The sequence below is a fragment of the Peromyscus californicus genome, unplaced genomic scaffold (genome assembly GCF_007827085.1).
Source record: "Peromyscus californicus insignis strain IS unplaced genomic scaffold, ASM782708v3 Scaffold_7__1_contigs__length_154581171, whole genome shotgun sequence".
Lineage (NCBI taxonomy): Eukaryota > Metazoa > Chordata > Mammalia > Rodentia > Cricetidae > Peromyscus > Peromyscus californicus.
The window spans coordinates 46123963-46142336 of NW_026294595.1; the positions used below are offsets into that span (position 1 = coordinate 46123963).

Consider the following 18374-nt stretch of genomic DNA (forward strand, 5'->3'; position numbering starts at 1 on the left):
TAGGGTTATCTCAACCATTTTCATAGGCAGATTACTTTCAAACATTGAAGTATATAACTTTTTGTATTTTTTAGTCTATCTCTAAAACATCGGGTAGGAAACAATTCAGAAAATGATCATCTGACCACGAGGTCTGAGGAATTGGGCCTAGGCCTGAGTATTGTCAGTATTTAGAACTTGACTTTATGTTGTTGTTTTTTTTCCCAAGCTTTTAGAATGCTTGGCAACTCTCTCCTCGCTTGGTCCTAGTAGTTTCGTATTTTCCTGGCACAGCAGGCTTATTCTGGTTTCTACACAAAATGGGCATTTCGCCACCACCAGACCTGTTTATTAGCTGGCACCAGTGTTGATGTGGAAACTGTTTCCTTCTGTTGCTGCCCGCCACTAGACACTGTAGCTCCACCTGCCCCTTCACCTCTGACTGCCCCCGTGGGTCTTCTTCAGCAGCTCTGACATCACTCCACCCCCACCAGGAAGACCTGCTCTTCAACCATTGGTGATTGATGGTTTGTACCGGCTGGCTGCCAGATATGCTTTCGACCTTCTGTGTGGAGGTATTAACTCAGCTGTCTGAAATCACCCGGCTTTCCTAATCTCGGAACGGACCTGTTGAAGCCCTGCAGGCAGTGGAGGGTGAAAGCAGCTTTGGGAAACTGGCTGTGTGTGAGGTCCTTAAAGGTGATTAGCAATGCTCTGACCCTCCTGTTAAATCACAGCGAGCCAAGTGGTCACTTGAAAGACCAGGGCTTGTAAATGCTAAGTAAGAGTTCATGACTTAGGCTCTTTGAGTGAGTATCATAAACAGTTTATAAATCATTCCTACACACACACACACACACACACACACACACACACACACACACACACGCACACGCACACACACGCACACACGACTTTTGTTGTTGTTTATTTTGAGACAGGGAAAGTTTTATTATGCAGCCCAAGTTGGGCTCACACTTCTTGCCTGAACCTCCCTCCTGGGCGCTAAGATTACAGGCTTGCGTCATCATGTTCAGATTTAGAATTCAATTTTTTTACTGAGTTGTCTTATGAATCTTTCTAAAACGATCTTGATAGTCAAATGGTCATCTTATTTTTCACCATTATTTTTTTCCACCAAGAATCTAGAGATTAAAAATGAGGAGAGAGCCTTTCACTCCTTCTGTGTGTTGAGAAAGAATATGTCCTCTTGATTTCAAAGTTGTTGCTTATTTGGTCAATGAGGAAAACTACTATTAATCTTACCAGAAGGTAGGGTCTGGCAAAGATATAATGGACTTGGAATTTAAATATATTCTACAAAAACAGTGTAAACCTCGAAGATTTTTTCCCTTACTTTTTTTTCTTATATTTTTCTTTTGTTGGAAAATAGTTAAGATACCATCAAAAATATCCAGCACTTTCTTGGTTCACAACACTAAAAGACTTTACTTTCCTCAAGGCTTGCTGTCTGTTCCAGTTCTGTGCTCTGGCACCTGTTCGCAGTGAGCATTTTTCTGCACATCTCCGTTTTCCAAGGCAAGCTAATAAATACTCCGTTCAGTTCAGAACAGCTTGCTTATGTCCAAACCGTGTGTCCCTTTTAATGGCGCTGCTGTTTGGCTCAAAGGCCTGGGCCTTTGGCCAACGGGCCCTGCTCACGTTCAGGCATGCATCCTTGTTCAGGCGCAGCTCCAGACCCTGGCTGGTGATATCAGCCTGCTGCTTTCTCTTGTTCTGGGAGGAACACTACATCTTGTCAAACAATCTTGACAGAGAGAGATTTGGGGATGAAATAGAGCAAAAGAAGAACTTAGCGACTGGCGTGTTTAGTTCTCTTGTGACTTTTTGCAGAAACTAACTTGTGTCCACTGCTGTGGGACTTTTAGCTGTCTTACAGCGGCTACCATGTTCCAGAGCTTTCCTTTAGATTAAAAGGAAATGCATGCTTTAATCTTCCTACAGGGCCCCAGGGTGCCATAGATTGAGTTGAAGCAATACACACTAAACAAACACTGTGTTTGACAGATAAAAATAAGAACAGTATCTGAAACATAATAACCAAAATTTGGCTGAATCTAAGCCGAGAAGTAATGTAATACAAACTAGTGTTCACAAATTTAATTTTTTTTTAGTCAGTCAGAATTAATACAGTTAATCATAAAAAGTGAGGGGGGCCTTAATGTGAATAGTTCTTTCCTTTTCCAATAGAAAATTTGGAAAGCAGCTGCCATTAATTCATAGGGGGAAAGACTTAGTTAGCATAATAAGAAAAGGCCATCTTACAGTAAAGGACAATCCTTTACATTCAGCTTCCTGAGAAAGTTCTTAGTTTTCTCGTTTGTCCTAGACTAGAGAAAACATTAAGGGCAGTGTAACTTAGAATGAGAACCAAGGACGCTAGAGCCCCTCACCTGTCCATCATCATTCCCAGTGCGACCTACTTTGCCTTTCTGTGTCTTGGCTTTCTGAGAAAAGAAAAGAGATCTTAGAACCTGCCCCGTGGGAATGTCGCAAGCATAAATAAGCAGTATGCAAAACTGGACGGGTTTCTGGCATACCAGCAATGCTCAGTTCCCATTCGCTTTCCTGCAGCTACCTGTGTTGCCAGTTGCATCCCCTCAGGCATGTCTAGAATTGTACCCCCAGCACACACACACACACACACACACACACACACACACACACACACACACACACAGCCCGACCACTAGACTGAACATAATTGATTTCTGTTGCTCCTACACTATTTCACTGCTGTGGTGAGACCCTCAGGAGGGTTCACTTTCCTTCTTCTCTGATGATTGGTACAATTTGAGATGGGTCTGCTCCATGAGCCTAAGCCCCTGAATGCTTGGCAAGAAGACCCCTTCTTCTTCTTCCTTTACTCCACCTACCAGTGGAAGCATATCATGAGTAAGAAACAAACCTTTTGTCTAAGTTGCTGAGATTTGAGGGGCTTTGTTTTTACCCTCTAACCTAGTTTATCCTGACGGGAGCAGCTATTAAGAATATGGTGAATTATAATTTCCCAGAACTGTGAGGATGATTTATCAAATTCAGCGAGTCTCAAGATGTGGTTGGGGCACATATTAGTCCTTGGCCATCACTGAGCCCTTTTTAGGAGGTCACAAAGGCAAAGCCATTTTCCCAGGGGCACTGAGATCCCATTTTCCTTTCTCTGTGCACAGAAGTGTGTAAAGGTGGCAGTGGGCAAAGCTGCTGCCTGGCCGCCACACCAGGATGCTCCTGTGGTCAGTGTGTTCTCCAGGACTACACACCGGCTGGAGGGGGAAATGTCTCACTCGAGAACACTCTGGATAAGGCACTAGAAGTATCCATTTGAGTAAATCTCTGTTCTCAAATGTGCATGTAAAATTGTGTGTGTGCCATGAAGTAGAAAGTCGACATGGAGAACGGCTATCACAGTAACACAACAGTACCTCAAGAAGAGTCACAGGCAGGTGGTCCTTTGTACTGTAAGCTAAACTGGCTGTCCCCCTCCCATAGAACACTATTTTTAATTTAAAAAAAAAAAAAGCCGGCCAACAATGTGGATCCACCTTGTGTGGTCAGCAAGCATTTTTATAAAAGTGCGCAGAGCGAGCTAGTCCACTTGGTGAAAGCAAAACAACTGGCACCATTCATTAATGATAAAACTTACATGTCTAGAAAACACCCTCCCAATGCCTAAAGATTGTATTTGTGATGCTACAGGCGGATGAAAATCCCAGAAGGACACCTGTTACTTTGTGTGCTAACTTAAAAATTATTTAAAATAATAAACAAATGTGGCTTTAAGATTGTTATGTAACAAAATATCGTTAACAAGGTGAACTAGCGTTTTCCAAACGTCTCGGGCATGGTGTCGTAAAAAATCACATGTGAGTGAAACAAGCATTTAAAGCGAAAGCCAGACCAATTAGTGCAGCTGGCTATCAAGTGTATTGGTTCGCACTGACGCTCTAAGGATATCAGACTTGTCAGATTGTGGTATTGTATCAAAGAATGTCTGTAACTCTCCAAAGACTATTAAGAGCCTCTCTTCTTTTGACTATGTATTTGTGTGATATTAGAGTTTTGTCAGTTACTTCAACCAAAGTATCTCAAAGCCGATCAAAAGCATATGCATCTGTGTGACTCCAACTCTCTTGAATTAAGCCGGATACCAAAGAGGTCTGTCGTAATGTGAAGCAGCTGCCGCTGCTCTCGTCAGTTGTTTTCACTCTTGTTTAGGAGCTGTAGTTATCTTTCATAAAAAAACATTTGTTGACATGTAGCGGAATTTATTAAAAATTAGTGTGTTCGTTTCTTCGACGTCTTGGTTTTAACCTCTCATGGGATGGATGCTGATAGAGCCACATTAACAAATCCCCGTTGGAATCCTTTGTTACGGGAGTTATTAGGGTTGAAGCTTGCACTACGGCAGCACTAATGAGCCAAACTTGGTCGCCTGTCTTTGAGAAGCCAATTACAGAGACAAATTGATAATGGAAAGCAGGGTGCCTGGGAGACGGCTCAGTTGGTAAAGTGCTCTGCTGCACAAGCATGAGGAGCTGAGTGTGGATCCCCAGCACCCACGTAAAAGCTGGGTGTGACAGCAAAAGGAAATGCGTTCAGTGTGGCCACAAAGAGATCTAGTGACATCACACAGGCGCACATGTGTGCATGCTCGTGCACTGCACACACACACACACACACACACACACACACACACACACACACACACACCCCTATCGTTAGGGTTTTAACAAAGGGCCAGAATTTTGCATAGCTAAGCCATTCTGGTCAGGGTGCGGTCCACACATCATTGGTCCAGCATTGTCTTAGCTCCAGTTTCTCCTCAGCTGTGTGAAATCTCTTTCCAGGAGACTAGTTCCTCTTCTGCTGGCACCAGGCTTCCGCCGCCTCCTGCTCCCAGCATGAGATTCCTAGAAATTTTCAATTTCTGGGAACGTTGTCTTCAGTAGTTAGTAGGAAGGGACTTTTCCTCCATGTCTTCATTTCTGCCAGGCTGAGCGTCACCTCTTCAAAGCTTGTTGGGACTGTAAAGGTGTCCTGAGACGCTGATGTGTGAGCGTTGCGGCTCTAGATTCTTGACTTTCTTAATAGTGACTTCAGGTGGTACCTCAGACTGTTTCGAGTGGCCTTCTGCTTTCTAGAAAAGCTAGGCTCTCACCTGGTGACATCCATCCAGGCTCTGATGGGCGGGGAACGATACTGATCTCTCTCACTGACCTCGCCAGCCCTGTGCCCCTCGCCCTCTCCATGGGCCTGTGACAGCCTGGAGTTTCTGCCCCTCCCCCATCTCTCTGGTCTTCCAAATATAAGGAAGAAAAAAGGTGGCTCATTTGAATAAGCTACTATCTGCCTAAAAAAAAAAAACCAAACATGTCTGAACCCATAGCTACATTCAAGGTCATGGGAACACAACACAGGCCTCTACCCTGCAGGAGAACTGTTTTCTGTGCTGCGTGTGCGGGGTTTGGGGCTCTCTCTGCCAACTCAGCATCTGCACGCCTTTGCAAAGATGAAGCTTATCTCTGGGTCTTTCGGTCAGATGACTGGTCGCTGGACAGCCCTGGGGTTGTCACAGACTCATCTGCATACAGAGGCTTGTGGACTGCAGGGCATCTCAGGGTTGCTGTATTCCAAGAGGACCCCCACTTCAGGATCCGGGCCGTGTTGCTAACCCAAGGCTGTGTGTCTGAAGTCTCGGGCCTTAAGAGTTCTGCCTCTCTCGGGGTTCCTTGGGGTACTCCCCTTTCAATTGGGAAGTTGATATTCAGCCTCCTCTAGGGGAGTTCCTCTGAAGTCATCCTAGAGAAGTCTGGAAAAACCTCCATTTTTGCTCACTGTAACTCTTAACTATCCTGGAGTTGTGACCCCCTTAAGCTCCCAGCCTCAATAAGTACCAAGAAGTTCATTTTTGAAGCACTACATGTTGCTCAAATTTTAAATGGTCTTATAATAAAAACCCAGAGCCAGATATTGGGGTAAATGCTGAAAGATCAGAGAGACAAAGGAACAAGCCACTAGAGAAACTTCGCACCACTACTGAATTCTCAGGCCAAATGGAAGGCGAGATCCTATCTCCACCAATCCTCAGACTAAAAGCCTCTGAGTGCTCAGCAGGAAAGCTTAGTTCCTGCCTCCTCACGCCTTATACACTTTTCTCTGCCCAGCCATATTACGTCCTTCCTAGTGCTGGGATTAATGGCATATGTGCTTCCCAAATACTGGTAGCAAAGGCACGAGATGTCAAGTACTGGGATTAAAGGTGTGTGCCACCACTGCCTGGCTCTGTTTCTCTCCTAGACTGAGTCAGTCTCATGTAGTCCAGGGTGGCTTTGAATTCACAGAGATCTAGACGGATCCCGAGTGCTAGGATTAAAGGTGTGTGCCACCACTGCCTGGCCTCTATGTTTCATCTAGTTGCTGGGTCTGTCCTCTGATCCTCAGGTAAGCTTTATTTGGTGCACAGTATATGACCACAACTACACCTCCCACCCAAGGATGCTCCTTGCAGCCTGGCTCTCATGATGGCCTTGTCATCTCCCAGGAGCAGTCCTTGTTCTGTGTGTCTGTGTCCCTCTTAGATGGGCTCCCCTAAGCATCCCCTCTGCTGCCTCCTTCTCCCAGTCATCGTTCCACACACATTTGTTCCTGGGAAGCTGTGGGTATGGCACTCTCTGCCTGAGCTCTGGAGGACGCGCACTGACTTTAGATCTGGCTCCAGTCCATTGTCACAGTGTGACTGGAGAAATTGGTATCTCTGTGCCTCCCATCGTCCCTTTCTGGACTAGAGCTCAGATAATGCTACCCTTATGGTGCTGCCGTCACCAAGAAATCACAGCCTCAGATTGCAAGGCAAAGCAGCAGGCAAATTAGAAGGTGCCTAAGCCTTTACTAGGTAGTCGGTGGGAAAATGGGGTTTGGAAAGAGGAGGAGCATGAGCATTCTACTCCAGAAGATCGACATGGAGGCGAAAGAAGTCTTGAGAAAATTCCTCGGCTAGAATTCAGGATATGGGAGCGGGCACTGGGACGGCTGGAGGAGGAGGAGTGGGAAGGAGCTGATACAGTTGCTGAGAGTAAGAGGTCCACTAACTCTGCTGCCAGCTTACAGCACCATCCCCGACCGCTTAGCCTGGAAGGGATGGTTTTCACCCTCTCCACGGAGCACAAAATTGAGTCCCAGATTGCTCATTGTCATTTGGACCTCAAGACCTGGGCAATACATATGGAGGTGCTGGCTGGAGTCCCATCATAGTAGCTCTGATTTAGTTGAGCACAGACTGCCCCCTACTGATGGTGTTGGATGCTTTCAACTCCGATGGGCTTTATTGATTGAGCTCCGATGGTGGGTGTTTCCTTTGTTCCTAGGGATCAGTGCAGAAAATGGAGAGATGTATCTGTAAACTAATGGAGTTCTTCAGACTTATATAAACTATATTTTTTAATGTCTCAGAAGTGACCTTTTTCTTATTAAAATTCATGCAAGCTAATATGGCCAGGTCAAGGGTAGTTTAAACAGAACCCAGAGGGTCCATTATAAAGCCCTTTGACTCCAGGTGCTTGCATATTGACCACTTGTGAGAAAAACAGCATGTGTGTTCGATCAAACACTCTGACGTCATTTGCAGTCAGAGTAGGTTCAGGGGCTTGATTGGATAAGGAGAGGTGGGAGAGCATGAAGATGTGCCCAGGACACAGCCAAGCTAGCACTGCGCGCTCTGGCTAACCCCGCCAGAAATGACTGGTAGCACTATCATACTGTTTCTGTTGCACGAATAACATTTTATTGTGCTCCTTTCTATTGTAATAAAATCAATTAAAGATTAAATATTAACGAATTCACCGTGGACAAGATTATGAGTTCTCAGTCTTGAAAGGGCACCATAAATGTTGTATAGGAGACGGATCGAGTGAACAGCGCTTACACAGCAGTTTCTTGTTTCATTTGAATCTGTTTCCAGAAGCCATAAAGTCCTGGTGCTTCCGGCCGCAAAGAACCCGCTGCTGAATCTAGACACACAGCTCCTGCTTTTAGAAGCCGGGAAGCCACTGCTGACCTTTCACGTTGTCTTCAAGTTGTAGACTTTTGATGAGCTCCTTATAGTTTTATATGAACTTCAAGAGTGATATCAAATGGGTTTGGATTGCTACAGAGTAGCTATGAAAATTGATACCTTACACATTGTTTGCCAGAAGAAAGGGAGGCAGTGACTACTTTGTAGCAATTGCTACAATGTATAACATAACTGAATTTCTTATATGATGTCCTTTAATGTGACTCTAAGATGGGAGTCATCGAATTTTTTTGCAAGAACCGGGCAGTATTGTAAATGTGGGTGGTCTCTGTTGCAGTTGTTCGGCTGTGCTACTGGAATAAGAAAGCCACCTAAGACACAAAGGAAAGAAGTGGGGTGGGATATGAGTGTTCCAGGAAATACATACACAGTTCTGGCAGTGTCCCTGACTCTGCTCTGAAGTGAAATAACTAGTGAGTCTTGAAAGAGAAGAGGAGGAGGGGGAGAGGAAGACAGGGAAACAGAGACAGGACAGAAATCATCAGATGATGTCAGTTGCAAACTGTCATCCTGTCTTCTGGAGCCTTTGGAATCTGTTGAATGGGTAACTGGTCTTAAATACCTGATTTCTACCCTCTGAACAAAATTACAAGTTAATTGTATGTATTAACTTTATTTGATTCAAGAAAAGTAAATATTTTCCTCGCATCTGAGCAGAAGGCTTTTCCTTTGTCTTGTTCTTTAGTAGGATTTACAGTCTTCGCTGTCCATGAGCGTCTACAGCAGCTTCCAGTTAAAATCTCAGAGGCCTCACTCCTTTTATGAGACAGCTCAGTAATGATTTTTTTTTCCCATTCAATTAGTCCCAAATGGAAATTTAAGGAAAAATGTCTTACACAGAGAGAGGATGTGTGAGGTAGTTTTTTATGATGTAATTTTGTCTTAATAAAGACAGGTCCATTCAGGTGAATTTGTGGTCCTTTTCCAAGATAGAATATTATTTCAAAGTCTGTCCAGCATAGCAGACATGGAGGGAGCTGTATCATCTAGAATATGGCACTTACGTCTTGGTGAGCGGTTGTCTCTTTGGCTTTGTTGTGTGTATAATAATTTGCTGTGTGTATAATTCCCTTGAGAAGTGAGGATCCTGGCTCTTCTTTTACCAGTTGGAGACTGAGCCCAGGTGGCTGGATCCCGTGTGCCCAGGTGTCTCCGACAGAATCATACCAGGACAGTTTTGTTGCCTACATACTTACTATTTGGAAGTATAATTGGGAGGGGGGGGAAGCTGCCCTGTCTTACTAAATTTTGGCAAAAGATGGATGGCTTGTCCTTTGTTCTTCAATTCTTTTATTTCGGAGTCTTTCTAATGGAATTTGGATCAAAACCACATCTGATTCCTTTTTTCTCGTCTCTGATAACTAACATGTGAGGAAACCCTGACACAATGGCTGAGGCTCTGGGAAACGTCAGGGCACACAGAGGGAACTCTTGAGGACAACACGATAATGTCAAGAAACAAAATAACAAAACAGGTAGCTTGGGTCATTGCTGAGGCAAGGGGCGGCGCTGGTCTCTTTGGAAGCAGACACTAACCTGAAAGCCGACAATGAATCACAGTCTGAATTCCTCCTGCAGAAGATGTTGTAGAAAACAGTGTCAACCTAAAGCCTAATAGTCTTTGAGCCAAGCTCGTGTCTACAGACACTGTCATTTCCAGCAGTAACAAATGGGAGATCCGAATTGACAATTTGTTTAAAACAGTTATGTGGATCAAATTCAGTGCCTGCCTGAAGAAATGTGCTGGGATGACAGGACCTGAGTAACATGGCATCAGGAAAAAAATGACACTGCATGGTTGTTATTAAAGGAATTTGATGTGTCTAAGACTTCCTGAAGTAAAAATATAAGATAAGATCATTATTCCTATTTGTGTAGATATGCATGTAATGGAAACTGATCCTCTGCTATGGCTGCAACTGTGAGCACCAGCAGTAATAAAATAAACTTTTTCTTTTTCTTTTTTTTTTTTTAGAACAAGGGGATTTATAGTTAGAAATCATCTTTACAAAGCAAATTTTATCTGAAAAACAGAGCTTTTATTTCTGAAGGTGCCTTGTTATATTGACGGGCATTGCATTTTTATTGTTGTTTATCTCAGATACGAATTAGGAAATTTCAATAGTAAGTGGCCCTAACCTTCCATAAGTGCTTTAATCAATTTACATGTATTCATTTTTTAAATTAACTAAAGAAAACCTTTTTTCTCTTTCAGTAAACTGAGAGCAGCCATTCAGGGCTGAACAGTGGGGAAGGTGGGAATACTGTTGTGAAGTACTCAGCTACTTGGATGTCCAAAGCTGTCTGTTAAGCATAGGCACATATAAACTCACTGTGCTCATGAACCAAACACTGTGTGTTTTAGTTTGGTCCTGTATAAGAAGCAGTTTAACATACCAGTTGATGGTTAACTCTGCTTTAGGTAAGCTGTTGTTTTGAAGTACTGTGTCTGGTAAACACCATTCTCCAGGTGATGGGGAGCAGATTGCATCTTCCATTGGAAGACATCACCAGGGCAGTTTAGTAACATCTGCCTTTAGTAACATAGAAAAGTCCTGGATACTGCAAAGAATGTCGGGATTTCAGTAGCTTCGGAAACAGCTATATTGTGCCTGTGTGTAGTTACTCATTCAGTGTGCTCATCATTTCTCATCTGTCTATGAGCTAAGAAGTAATGTAAAGCCTCACTGTATCCAGAGAGGGAGATTGAATGTGGATTAGCAGGTGGCATGAATTTGTTCCGTTGTGGGCCAAAGTGTTCATGGAGGCAAGTCACTGGTGGCCACTGGTGTCAGTACCATACCACCAGTTTAGAGACTGAGTTAATTGAAAATAAATCCTTTTGTTTTAGTTATTATCTAACCTCACTGAGGAAACTGGCATATGGTTTACATCTCGGTGGTAAGTCACTCTGTGCAGTCATCTACGTAAGGCACTTTCCTGGGAACCAAAGTAACTTGAGCATCTTCACCAACGTGAACACAAAACTAAAATTATGAAAGGTGTAGAGGGAGACTCTTCAAAGTGCAGAGTGTAGTGACATCAACAGCTCCTGGAGTATAAAATAGGGGGCAGGTGGGGGCATTTAATGGGTTCGTGCATGCTCTTGCCTACATATGCCTGAGTGGGTATACTTTCTTGGTGTCTTTATAAGGTCGACAGGTCTGAAATTAGTAGATTAAAGACTTTAAATGTTGATCACTGGAACCGTGAAGCTGAGAGTTGTAGAATTGACAGTTAAAAAAGATCTGATCCAGCATCTTAATTGTCAAATGTTGATTCCTTTGCCAGAAATTGCAAAGCTAATGGTTGGAGCTTAGATTGCAGTTGCCTCTCATTCAGTCCGTGCTTCAGAATTGTCCACTAAGCTGAGTCAGGTTCACAAGGTCTTTAGGAGTCATCGTATTGTAAGTCCCCGGTCATAATTCTCTTGAACTTTCATGTTAAAATAGAAATTGATTTAACCACAAAGGTTGGGAATATCTAAAAAACTAACTGTTTAACTGAGTTAAGCTAGAGACTAGAATTTAGGAAGAGATACTTTCTTGAGTTGTAGAAAAGGTGACTGTGGGACCAGGACAGGTAGGTAGGAGACCAATGACAGTGACCCTGGATGCAGAGTAGTTAAAGACAGGAAGGAGCAAGGTAGCTCAGGAGGAGAAGACCCAAGCCTGCCATGTTCTCCAGGAGCAAAAGAAAAAGATGAGTTTTAATCAACAGAGAACAGAGGGTGGTATCTAAGCTAGTTATTCATGCCTCTGTGTCAGAAAAAGTCAGTGTAGCCTGGCTGAATGACAGCCCGAGGGCTGTTGCCCATACTCATTCTCAGAACAAGCTGGAGAATAGCCCCTATAGAAGGTCCACGGAGGAGGTGAAGGCATGGATAAAATGTGAACAGCCTTGTTACCTTATAGTGAGGACTGGGAGTATTGGAGAGGAGTACCTACAAGTACTCTGTAGCTACTCTAGTGTCAAATAAAATCACCTTTGAAGCCCCAGAAATAATTTCATCCTTGACTTCTTAACATCCCCTTGATCTATCAGCACAGATGTTGGTTACCTAGGATAGTTTCATACCAGTGATTGAACAATAGAATGGTTACTTACTGTTCACCAAATAAATTGTTTTTTAAAAGTAATGGTAGTCGAGGCTGGAGAACTGGCTCAGTGGTTAAGTTAAGCTGTTTGGTTCCCAGCACCCATACCAGGCAGCTCACAACTGCTCGTAACTCCAGCTCCAAGAGGATCTGATGCCCTCTTCTGGCTTCTGTAGGCACTGCACATGTGGGGCATATATTTATATAACACATAAGAATAAAAAACTGGGGCTGGAGAGATGGCTCAATGGTTAAGAGCACTGGCTGCTCTTCCAGAGGTCCTGAGTTCAATTCCCAGCAACCGCATGGTGGCTCACAACCATCTGTAATGAGATCTGGTGCCCTCTTCTGGCCTGCATGCATACATGCAGACAGAACACTGTATACATAATAAATAAATGAATCTTAAAAAAAAAATAAGAATAAAAAACTAAAAAATAATGGTAGTAGCCAAAAGAAACCAGTAAAGATAATATTTATTGTTTCCCGTATACCTTCTATTCCTCTCTATTCCTACTAGAAAACCCAGCATGTACTTTGGTACTGAATAGGCATGCTCTAGGTGAAGCGCATTAACGGTGAGATGCACATTCCAAGAAATTCATGCAGTAACAAAACCAGTCACTACCTCTTAATCTGCCTAGACTTCTAGAACAAAATGTAATATTGGCAGCTTATAAAACAAGGCAAATTTATTCCTTCCATTTCTGGAGGCTTATAATTCTTAACGCACTGATAGGCTTGGCATCCTGTAAGGGTTCATTTCCTGGTTCATAGCCTCCAGCTATGTCCTTATATAATGGATGGGGCAAGGTTGCTGTCTTGGGCCTCTCATGTAGAGACACCAATACTTGTCATGACCTAATCAATTCTCACCCCCAACACGTTCATCTTGGTCATTAGGATTTTAACATGAGTTTGGGGGCAAAGAAGACATAAGCATTATAATTATATAATTATAATTAGAACATCACATTACTGTAAACCTGAATATGTTATTTATTGGGCTTCACGTAACCAACAGAGGCTATCTGTCCTAGGAGTCAGGTCTCCCTGTCTTCTTACTTTAACTGGATACTCCTTCAAATATACCACATGCTTAAAAATAATAATATTGTGTATATCTGTGGAAGATTGCAAGTTCAAAGCCAGACTGAACAACTTAGTAAAAACTATCTTAAAATAAAGAAGTAGATGGAGAGGTGGGAATATAGAACGTTATAGAATGTTTCTCTAGCACATGCAAAGCTCTGGATTCATTTCCGAATGTGTGTGTGTGTGTTTGTGTGTGTGTGTGTGTGTGTGTGTGTGTGTGTGTGTGTGTGTGTGTTCCAAACCTGCAAACACTAAGTATCAGAGAAATAGATATGTAATCTTGTCCCAAAGATCTTCAAGTTTGTTAGTTAGTTTTCTGTTACCATGACAAAATACCTGAGGCACATCAATTTGTAAGACAAAAAGGAGTTGGTTTAGGTCATATTTTCAGAGGCTCTGGTCAATGGATGATTGGCTTGTTGTTCTGGGGTCTATAGCAATGCAGTATATTGAGGAAGGAGCACATAGTGGTATAAACTACTTACCTGGTGGCAGCCAGAAAACAAGAGAGACAGCAAATGGGCCAGGTTCCAGCACCTTCAAGAGCATTCTCTCAATACCCTAACTTCATCCCGCCTGGCTCATCTCCTGGTAGCACCATGGACCGGGTCTAAGCCATTAAGAATGGGTCTTTGTGAGGCACGTAAACCTGACAGAGCAAAAACTGAGTGTAAGCAGTGCTTTTCTGGGCTTGAAATCCTGTGGCGAGGCCTCCCGCTGTGACCCGACTTTCACTGCAGGCTTGAATCCGTTCTCCATGGACTGGTCACTTGTGTGTCTCCCCCGTCTATGGGAAACATCAAAAGGGCAGGAGCTGCATCTTCACCACTTCAGTCCCCAGGTTACAGCTGTGGAGGTTCTCCACATGTGTTGGCCTAGAGAGTCAATGGATGTGTGGAAATACCATGATGTTGCTGAACCCTGACTTTGTTTTGTTTTTCCTTCCTTGAGGACTTTGGCGTTATGTTTCTGCACCACCTTGCAACTATTTCCTTGATAACCTTTTCATATGTCAACAACATGGCCCGAGTAGGGACCCTGGTCCTCTGTCTTCACGACTCAGCTGATGCTCTGCTAGAGGTAAAAATTTTTTCCTTTCATCTTGAAGAAGACAAAATCCAGAGCTCACGAAGTCCCCGGAACCAGCAGTCCTGTAATGTGTTGGCTGATGCTTCGAAACTGCTGAGTGTTAATGGGTTACACTAGCATGAAAATGTGTGTACAGAGTGAGCTTTGTTAATATCCTTGCCTACTAGGAAGCTGGAAGCCTCAACCGGTCCACCTTTGAATGGTTGATTTTATAACAGGAAAATCATTGTTTTAATAGAGTTTCTGTTCTAAGAGTCACACTGATTTATCTGAAAACTGCATATAACCCAGTTTAGTATTTATACGAAAATTAAATGCTTTTGTGACCAGTATACATATTATCCTAGCGGTTTGAGCAATGCAAAGGGTATATGCATCATAAATTTTATAGTGAAGATTTGTAAAGAATTTACCACTTTCAGAATTATTTTCAGTAATGTTATGTGCATAAATAAGTCCTTTCACTTGACTTTATGCTAAGCAATTATATAACTGGTCAAAAATTAACTTAAAAGAGTACAGAGTTCATGTAAAAGTGACTCTTGAAGTCATTTTTTTTTCCTGCTTGGCCATGGTTCTGTTGTCTCAAAGACAGAGGTCTCCTTGATGATCTGTTATGGCAGTAGGAGCCACAAATGTACACATTTAATCTTTCATAGAGGCAGTAACTTAAGGTTTGAACTGAGTATAAAACCTCCTGAAAAATTCTGGTCCCCTGAAGGTTATGAAACAAAGATAATCCTTCTGAACTGCATAAGTTAGAAGATAGTTTGTGGCCATGATTATTGACTGATTCAAGCTAAACCTCATTCAGGGTGTTTTTAAAAGGAGAAATGTATGCAATAGAAAGTCTTGTGAAATTCTATTACAATTTGATTTATCCTGTGTGTGTTTAGAAGTGGACATTTATGCTGCAGCCTACATGTAGAAATCAATCCTGGACCTTCAGCCAATGTTAATTCCTCTGGAAATCTCTGGCATGCAGCTTGGTTAGAGCTGTGATCACCCAAAAAATATAGTTAATCCAGGAATCCAAGTATGTAGCTTTAAAGCAAAAGGTTTTCTTAACCTGGATTCTTTTTGACATCATAGATAATGCTTGGAAATGTCCAATTAATGAAATTGAAAAGTAGGCTTTATAGCATACACATCTCTGTCAAGTTGATGCTGTTGCTAATAAGATGCTGTCGCTGCTGATGGGTGAATGTGAAAGGAGAAGGACTTGTTGGCAATACCTAGCCAGAAGAAGGCCGGAAGTATTTTCCTTTTAATGTAATTCATGGTGTTATACTTCAAGTATTCATGAAATTAAAAGCTCATAATTTTGACTTCCACTCGGGTGATGGATATTTCCTCCTAAGACACATTTCTCTCATAGCTTTGTGCACTGCTTAGCACCGTTAAATGACTGCCTCCAAGGATGCTATCAACAGTCTTTTCCAGTAATTAATTTTCCAAGACATAGAAAGTAATGTTGTGTGTGCAGAAGAGATCTGCAGTTTCTAACTGTAGTGCTTAGGTGCTGTGGACTCTGCAAATCTCCAAGAAGTGAAGAAGGAAAAAGGTCCACTTCCATACCCACCTGATCTTACTTAGAGTCATTTCAGAGTGATGGTGGAGAAAGCAGTATGGTTGCCCCTCAAGACTAATTTTTAACATTAATAAATATGTATACCCCATTGTGGGCTCATGCATGCTGAAGGAAACTTTTATCAGTTATTAAGTAAGTTGCATTCCTTCCTCTTACAGGCTGCCAAAATGGCAAATTATGCCAAATTTCAAAAGATGTGTGATCTTCTGTTTGTCATGTTCGCCATGGTTTTTATCACCACGCGGCTGGGCATATTTCCTCTCTGGTGAGTATGGCGATCTTCCTGATAAAGGCAACCCCTCCAAGGAAACTTTGCAAATACTCTTCTCCTGAATTATACTCTTAAGTCCTTTGTAAGAAGTTTCCAGCCCATTGAGGAACTACTGAAAAAGCAGCTCGATGGTGCTGGGGAAATAGTTGTGTTGGGACAGTGTTTTGCAAGTATGAGGGCCAGAGCTTAGTCCCCAGCACCCCCAGTAACACATGCTTTTATTCTAGCCCTAGGGAGGTGGAAACAGAAGTATCCCTGTGGCTCCCTAACTAGCCAGTATAGCCTAAATGATGAACTCCAGACCAGATACCCTGTCTCAAAGGTGTAGATGACATTTTTTACAGTGATACTCAAGGTTGTCATATGGTTTACACACACACATGAATACACCACACACACAGCACTTGATCTCTTCTTTGAGGAGAGTTATATACTGTACTAATATTTTGGTGGGATCAGGTGCGTTTAGGGTGGTTTGACCATGGACATCTTTACTAATACTTTGTACAGCATAGTTATAGCAGGATGTGGCTTACGGAGCCTCAGAAGCCCACTGTTCTTTCAGACACTAGTCTAGAATATGACTTAAGAAGCTCAGGCGTGGAGGTCTGAGTTCAGAAAGGAAATACCGTCCTGCAGCCAGAAGCAGCATTACCCAGGAACTCAACAGATTCACAGAGTCCTGGGCCCTGCTTCAGTCCAGTAAGTCAGAAACTCCACAGGTAAGACCTCACTACCTCTGTCGTCCTGAGTCTTCATGATGGGAATGCTAGATTAAAGTTTGAACAATGCTGACCTAAATAAGTCTCTTCATCCACTTATGTTTATAGATAACGAGGAATGCAAAGTATAATTTAAAAATAACCCTGGAATTCTCTGTGGTTCTTAATATCTAGATGGCTTTTTCTTTGTTAAGAACTCAGGAAAAGGCATAGCCGAGTGTTGGCATTGGACAGACATTTCTGTAGGTTTGTTGTCAATCTTGATCTGGGGGGTGGGGAAACGAACCTGCTATATCACTTTAAATCTACCACTGATGGTAGATTTTTTTCCCCCCTTTCATTTTGAAAGATCAATTTGAATGGGAAATTTGAGCCATGGAAGTTGATAAAGTAGGAAAATGAAGATGTGTTACTACTTGAAGATGCAATAGTGTCCTACAGAAGACTAACAACCATAAAGTTGGGCCTTTAGTGAGTAGATCTACCATCAGGCTTGCATTCATGAATTGTTGACACAGCCACACCTTTTCAGCCACAAGGCAGACACATACTCCTTCTCCTTGAGGTTCACAGCCCTTTGGACACTTAGGTTAATCATTTTCAAACAGCAAAGCCTTGTCTTGGCAACAGACGTTTATTAAAACCTTATTATAGTTGAATGTGAATGTAGGTAAGGAACACCAAACCAATCTTAATACAATGTGTCTAATCATTTCAGGGGGGTGGGCTTTCAAAATTATTACCATAACTAGTTATAAGAATTTAAAGAAGAAATTCAAACAATATGTAAGGAATGATTTCTCAGAATGATGGAAAGCATTTTCAGATGAGTAAGAACCTGACTCTGGAAGAAACAGGCACCACTCATATGATTCGATTTACTGCTTTCCTTCTAGAGAGAGAGTGAAAATAGAGATACACCTGCTTTTCTTCCCTCCAGTAAACATGTAAATGCTCTTGGGGTTTAAGAACTGGTGAATTGCCAGGTAGTGGTGGCGCACGCCTTTAATCCCAGCACTAGGGAGGCAGAGGCAGGCGGATCTCTGTGAGTTCGAGGCCAGCCTGGTCTACAAAGTGAGTTCCAGGAAAGGCGCAAAGCTACACAGAGAAACCCTGTCTCAAAAAAACAAAAAACAAAAAGAATGGAACTGGTGAATTACCTAGAACACAGATCCACAGAACAAAGAAATCCTATCCCACAGTCAGTGAGAATACTCACAGATACACCTGCTATGATGGCCTGCTAGCCACTTCGAAAAGTCTCTGTAACCTACTGTAAATGTCTTGCAAATACTGGGGGGCTCCTGCATCTGGTACCCGGGGTGTAACTGAGCTTTTGAAAAAAAACTTATGGAAAACAATTTTCTACTTCTTGTAATATAAGAAATAGTATTAAATTCACTACCATGACAGTTGTATAGTCAGTGAAGAGTAATCT

At 42.6% G+C, this 18374-nt stretch overlaps 1 protein-coding gene across 1 annotated transcript in view; it reads left to right on the top strand.

Annotated features, from left to right (window-relative positions):
• Positions 1-18374, top strand: part of Cers6 (ceramide synthase 6) — a 252558-nt gene that overhangs the window by 194816 nt on the left and 39368 nt on the right. Inside the window, exons 7-8 of the mRNA XM_052722441.1 lie at positions 14215-14343; positions 16102-16208. Of these exons, the coding sequence (XP_052578401.1) occupies positions 14215-14343; positions 16102-16208 (236 nt within the window). The remainder of the gene's footprint in view (positions 1-14214; positions 14344-16101; positions 16209-18374) is intronic.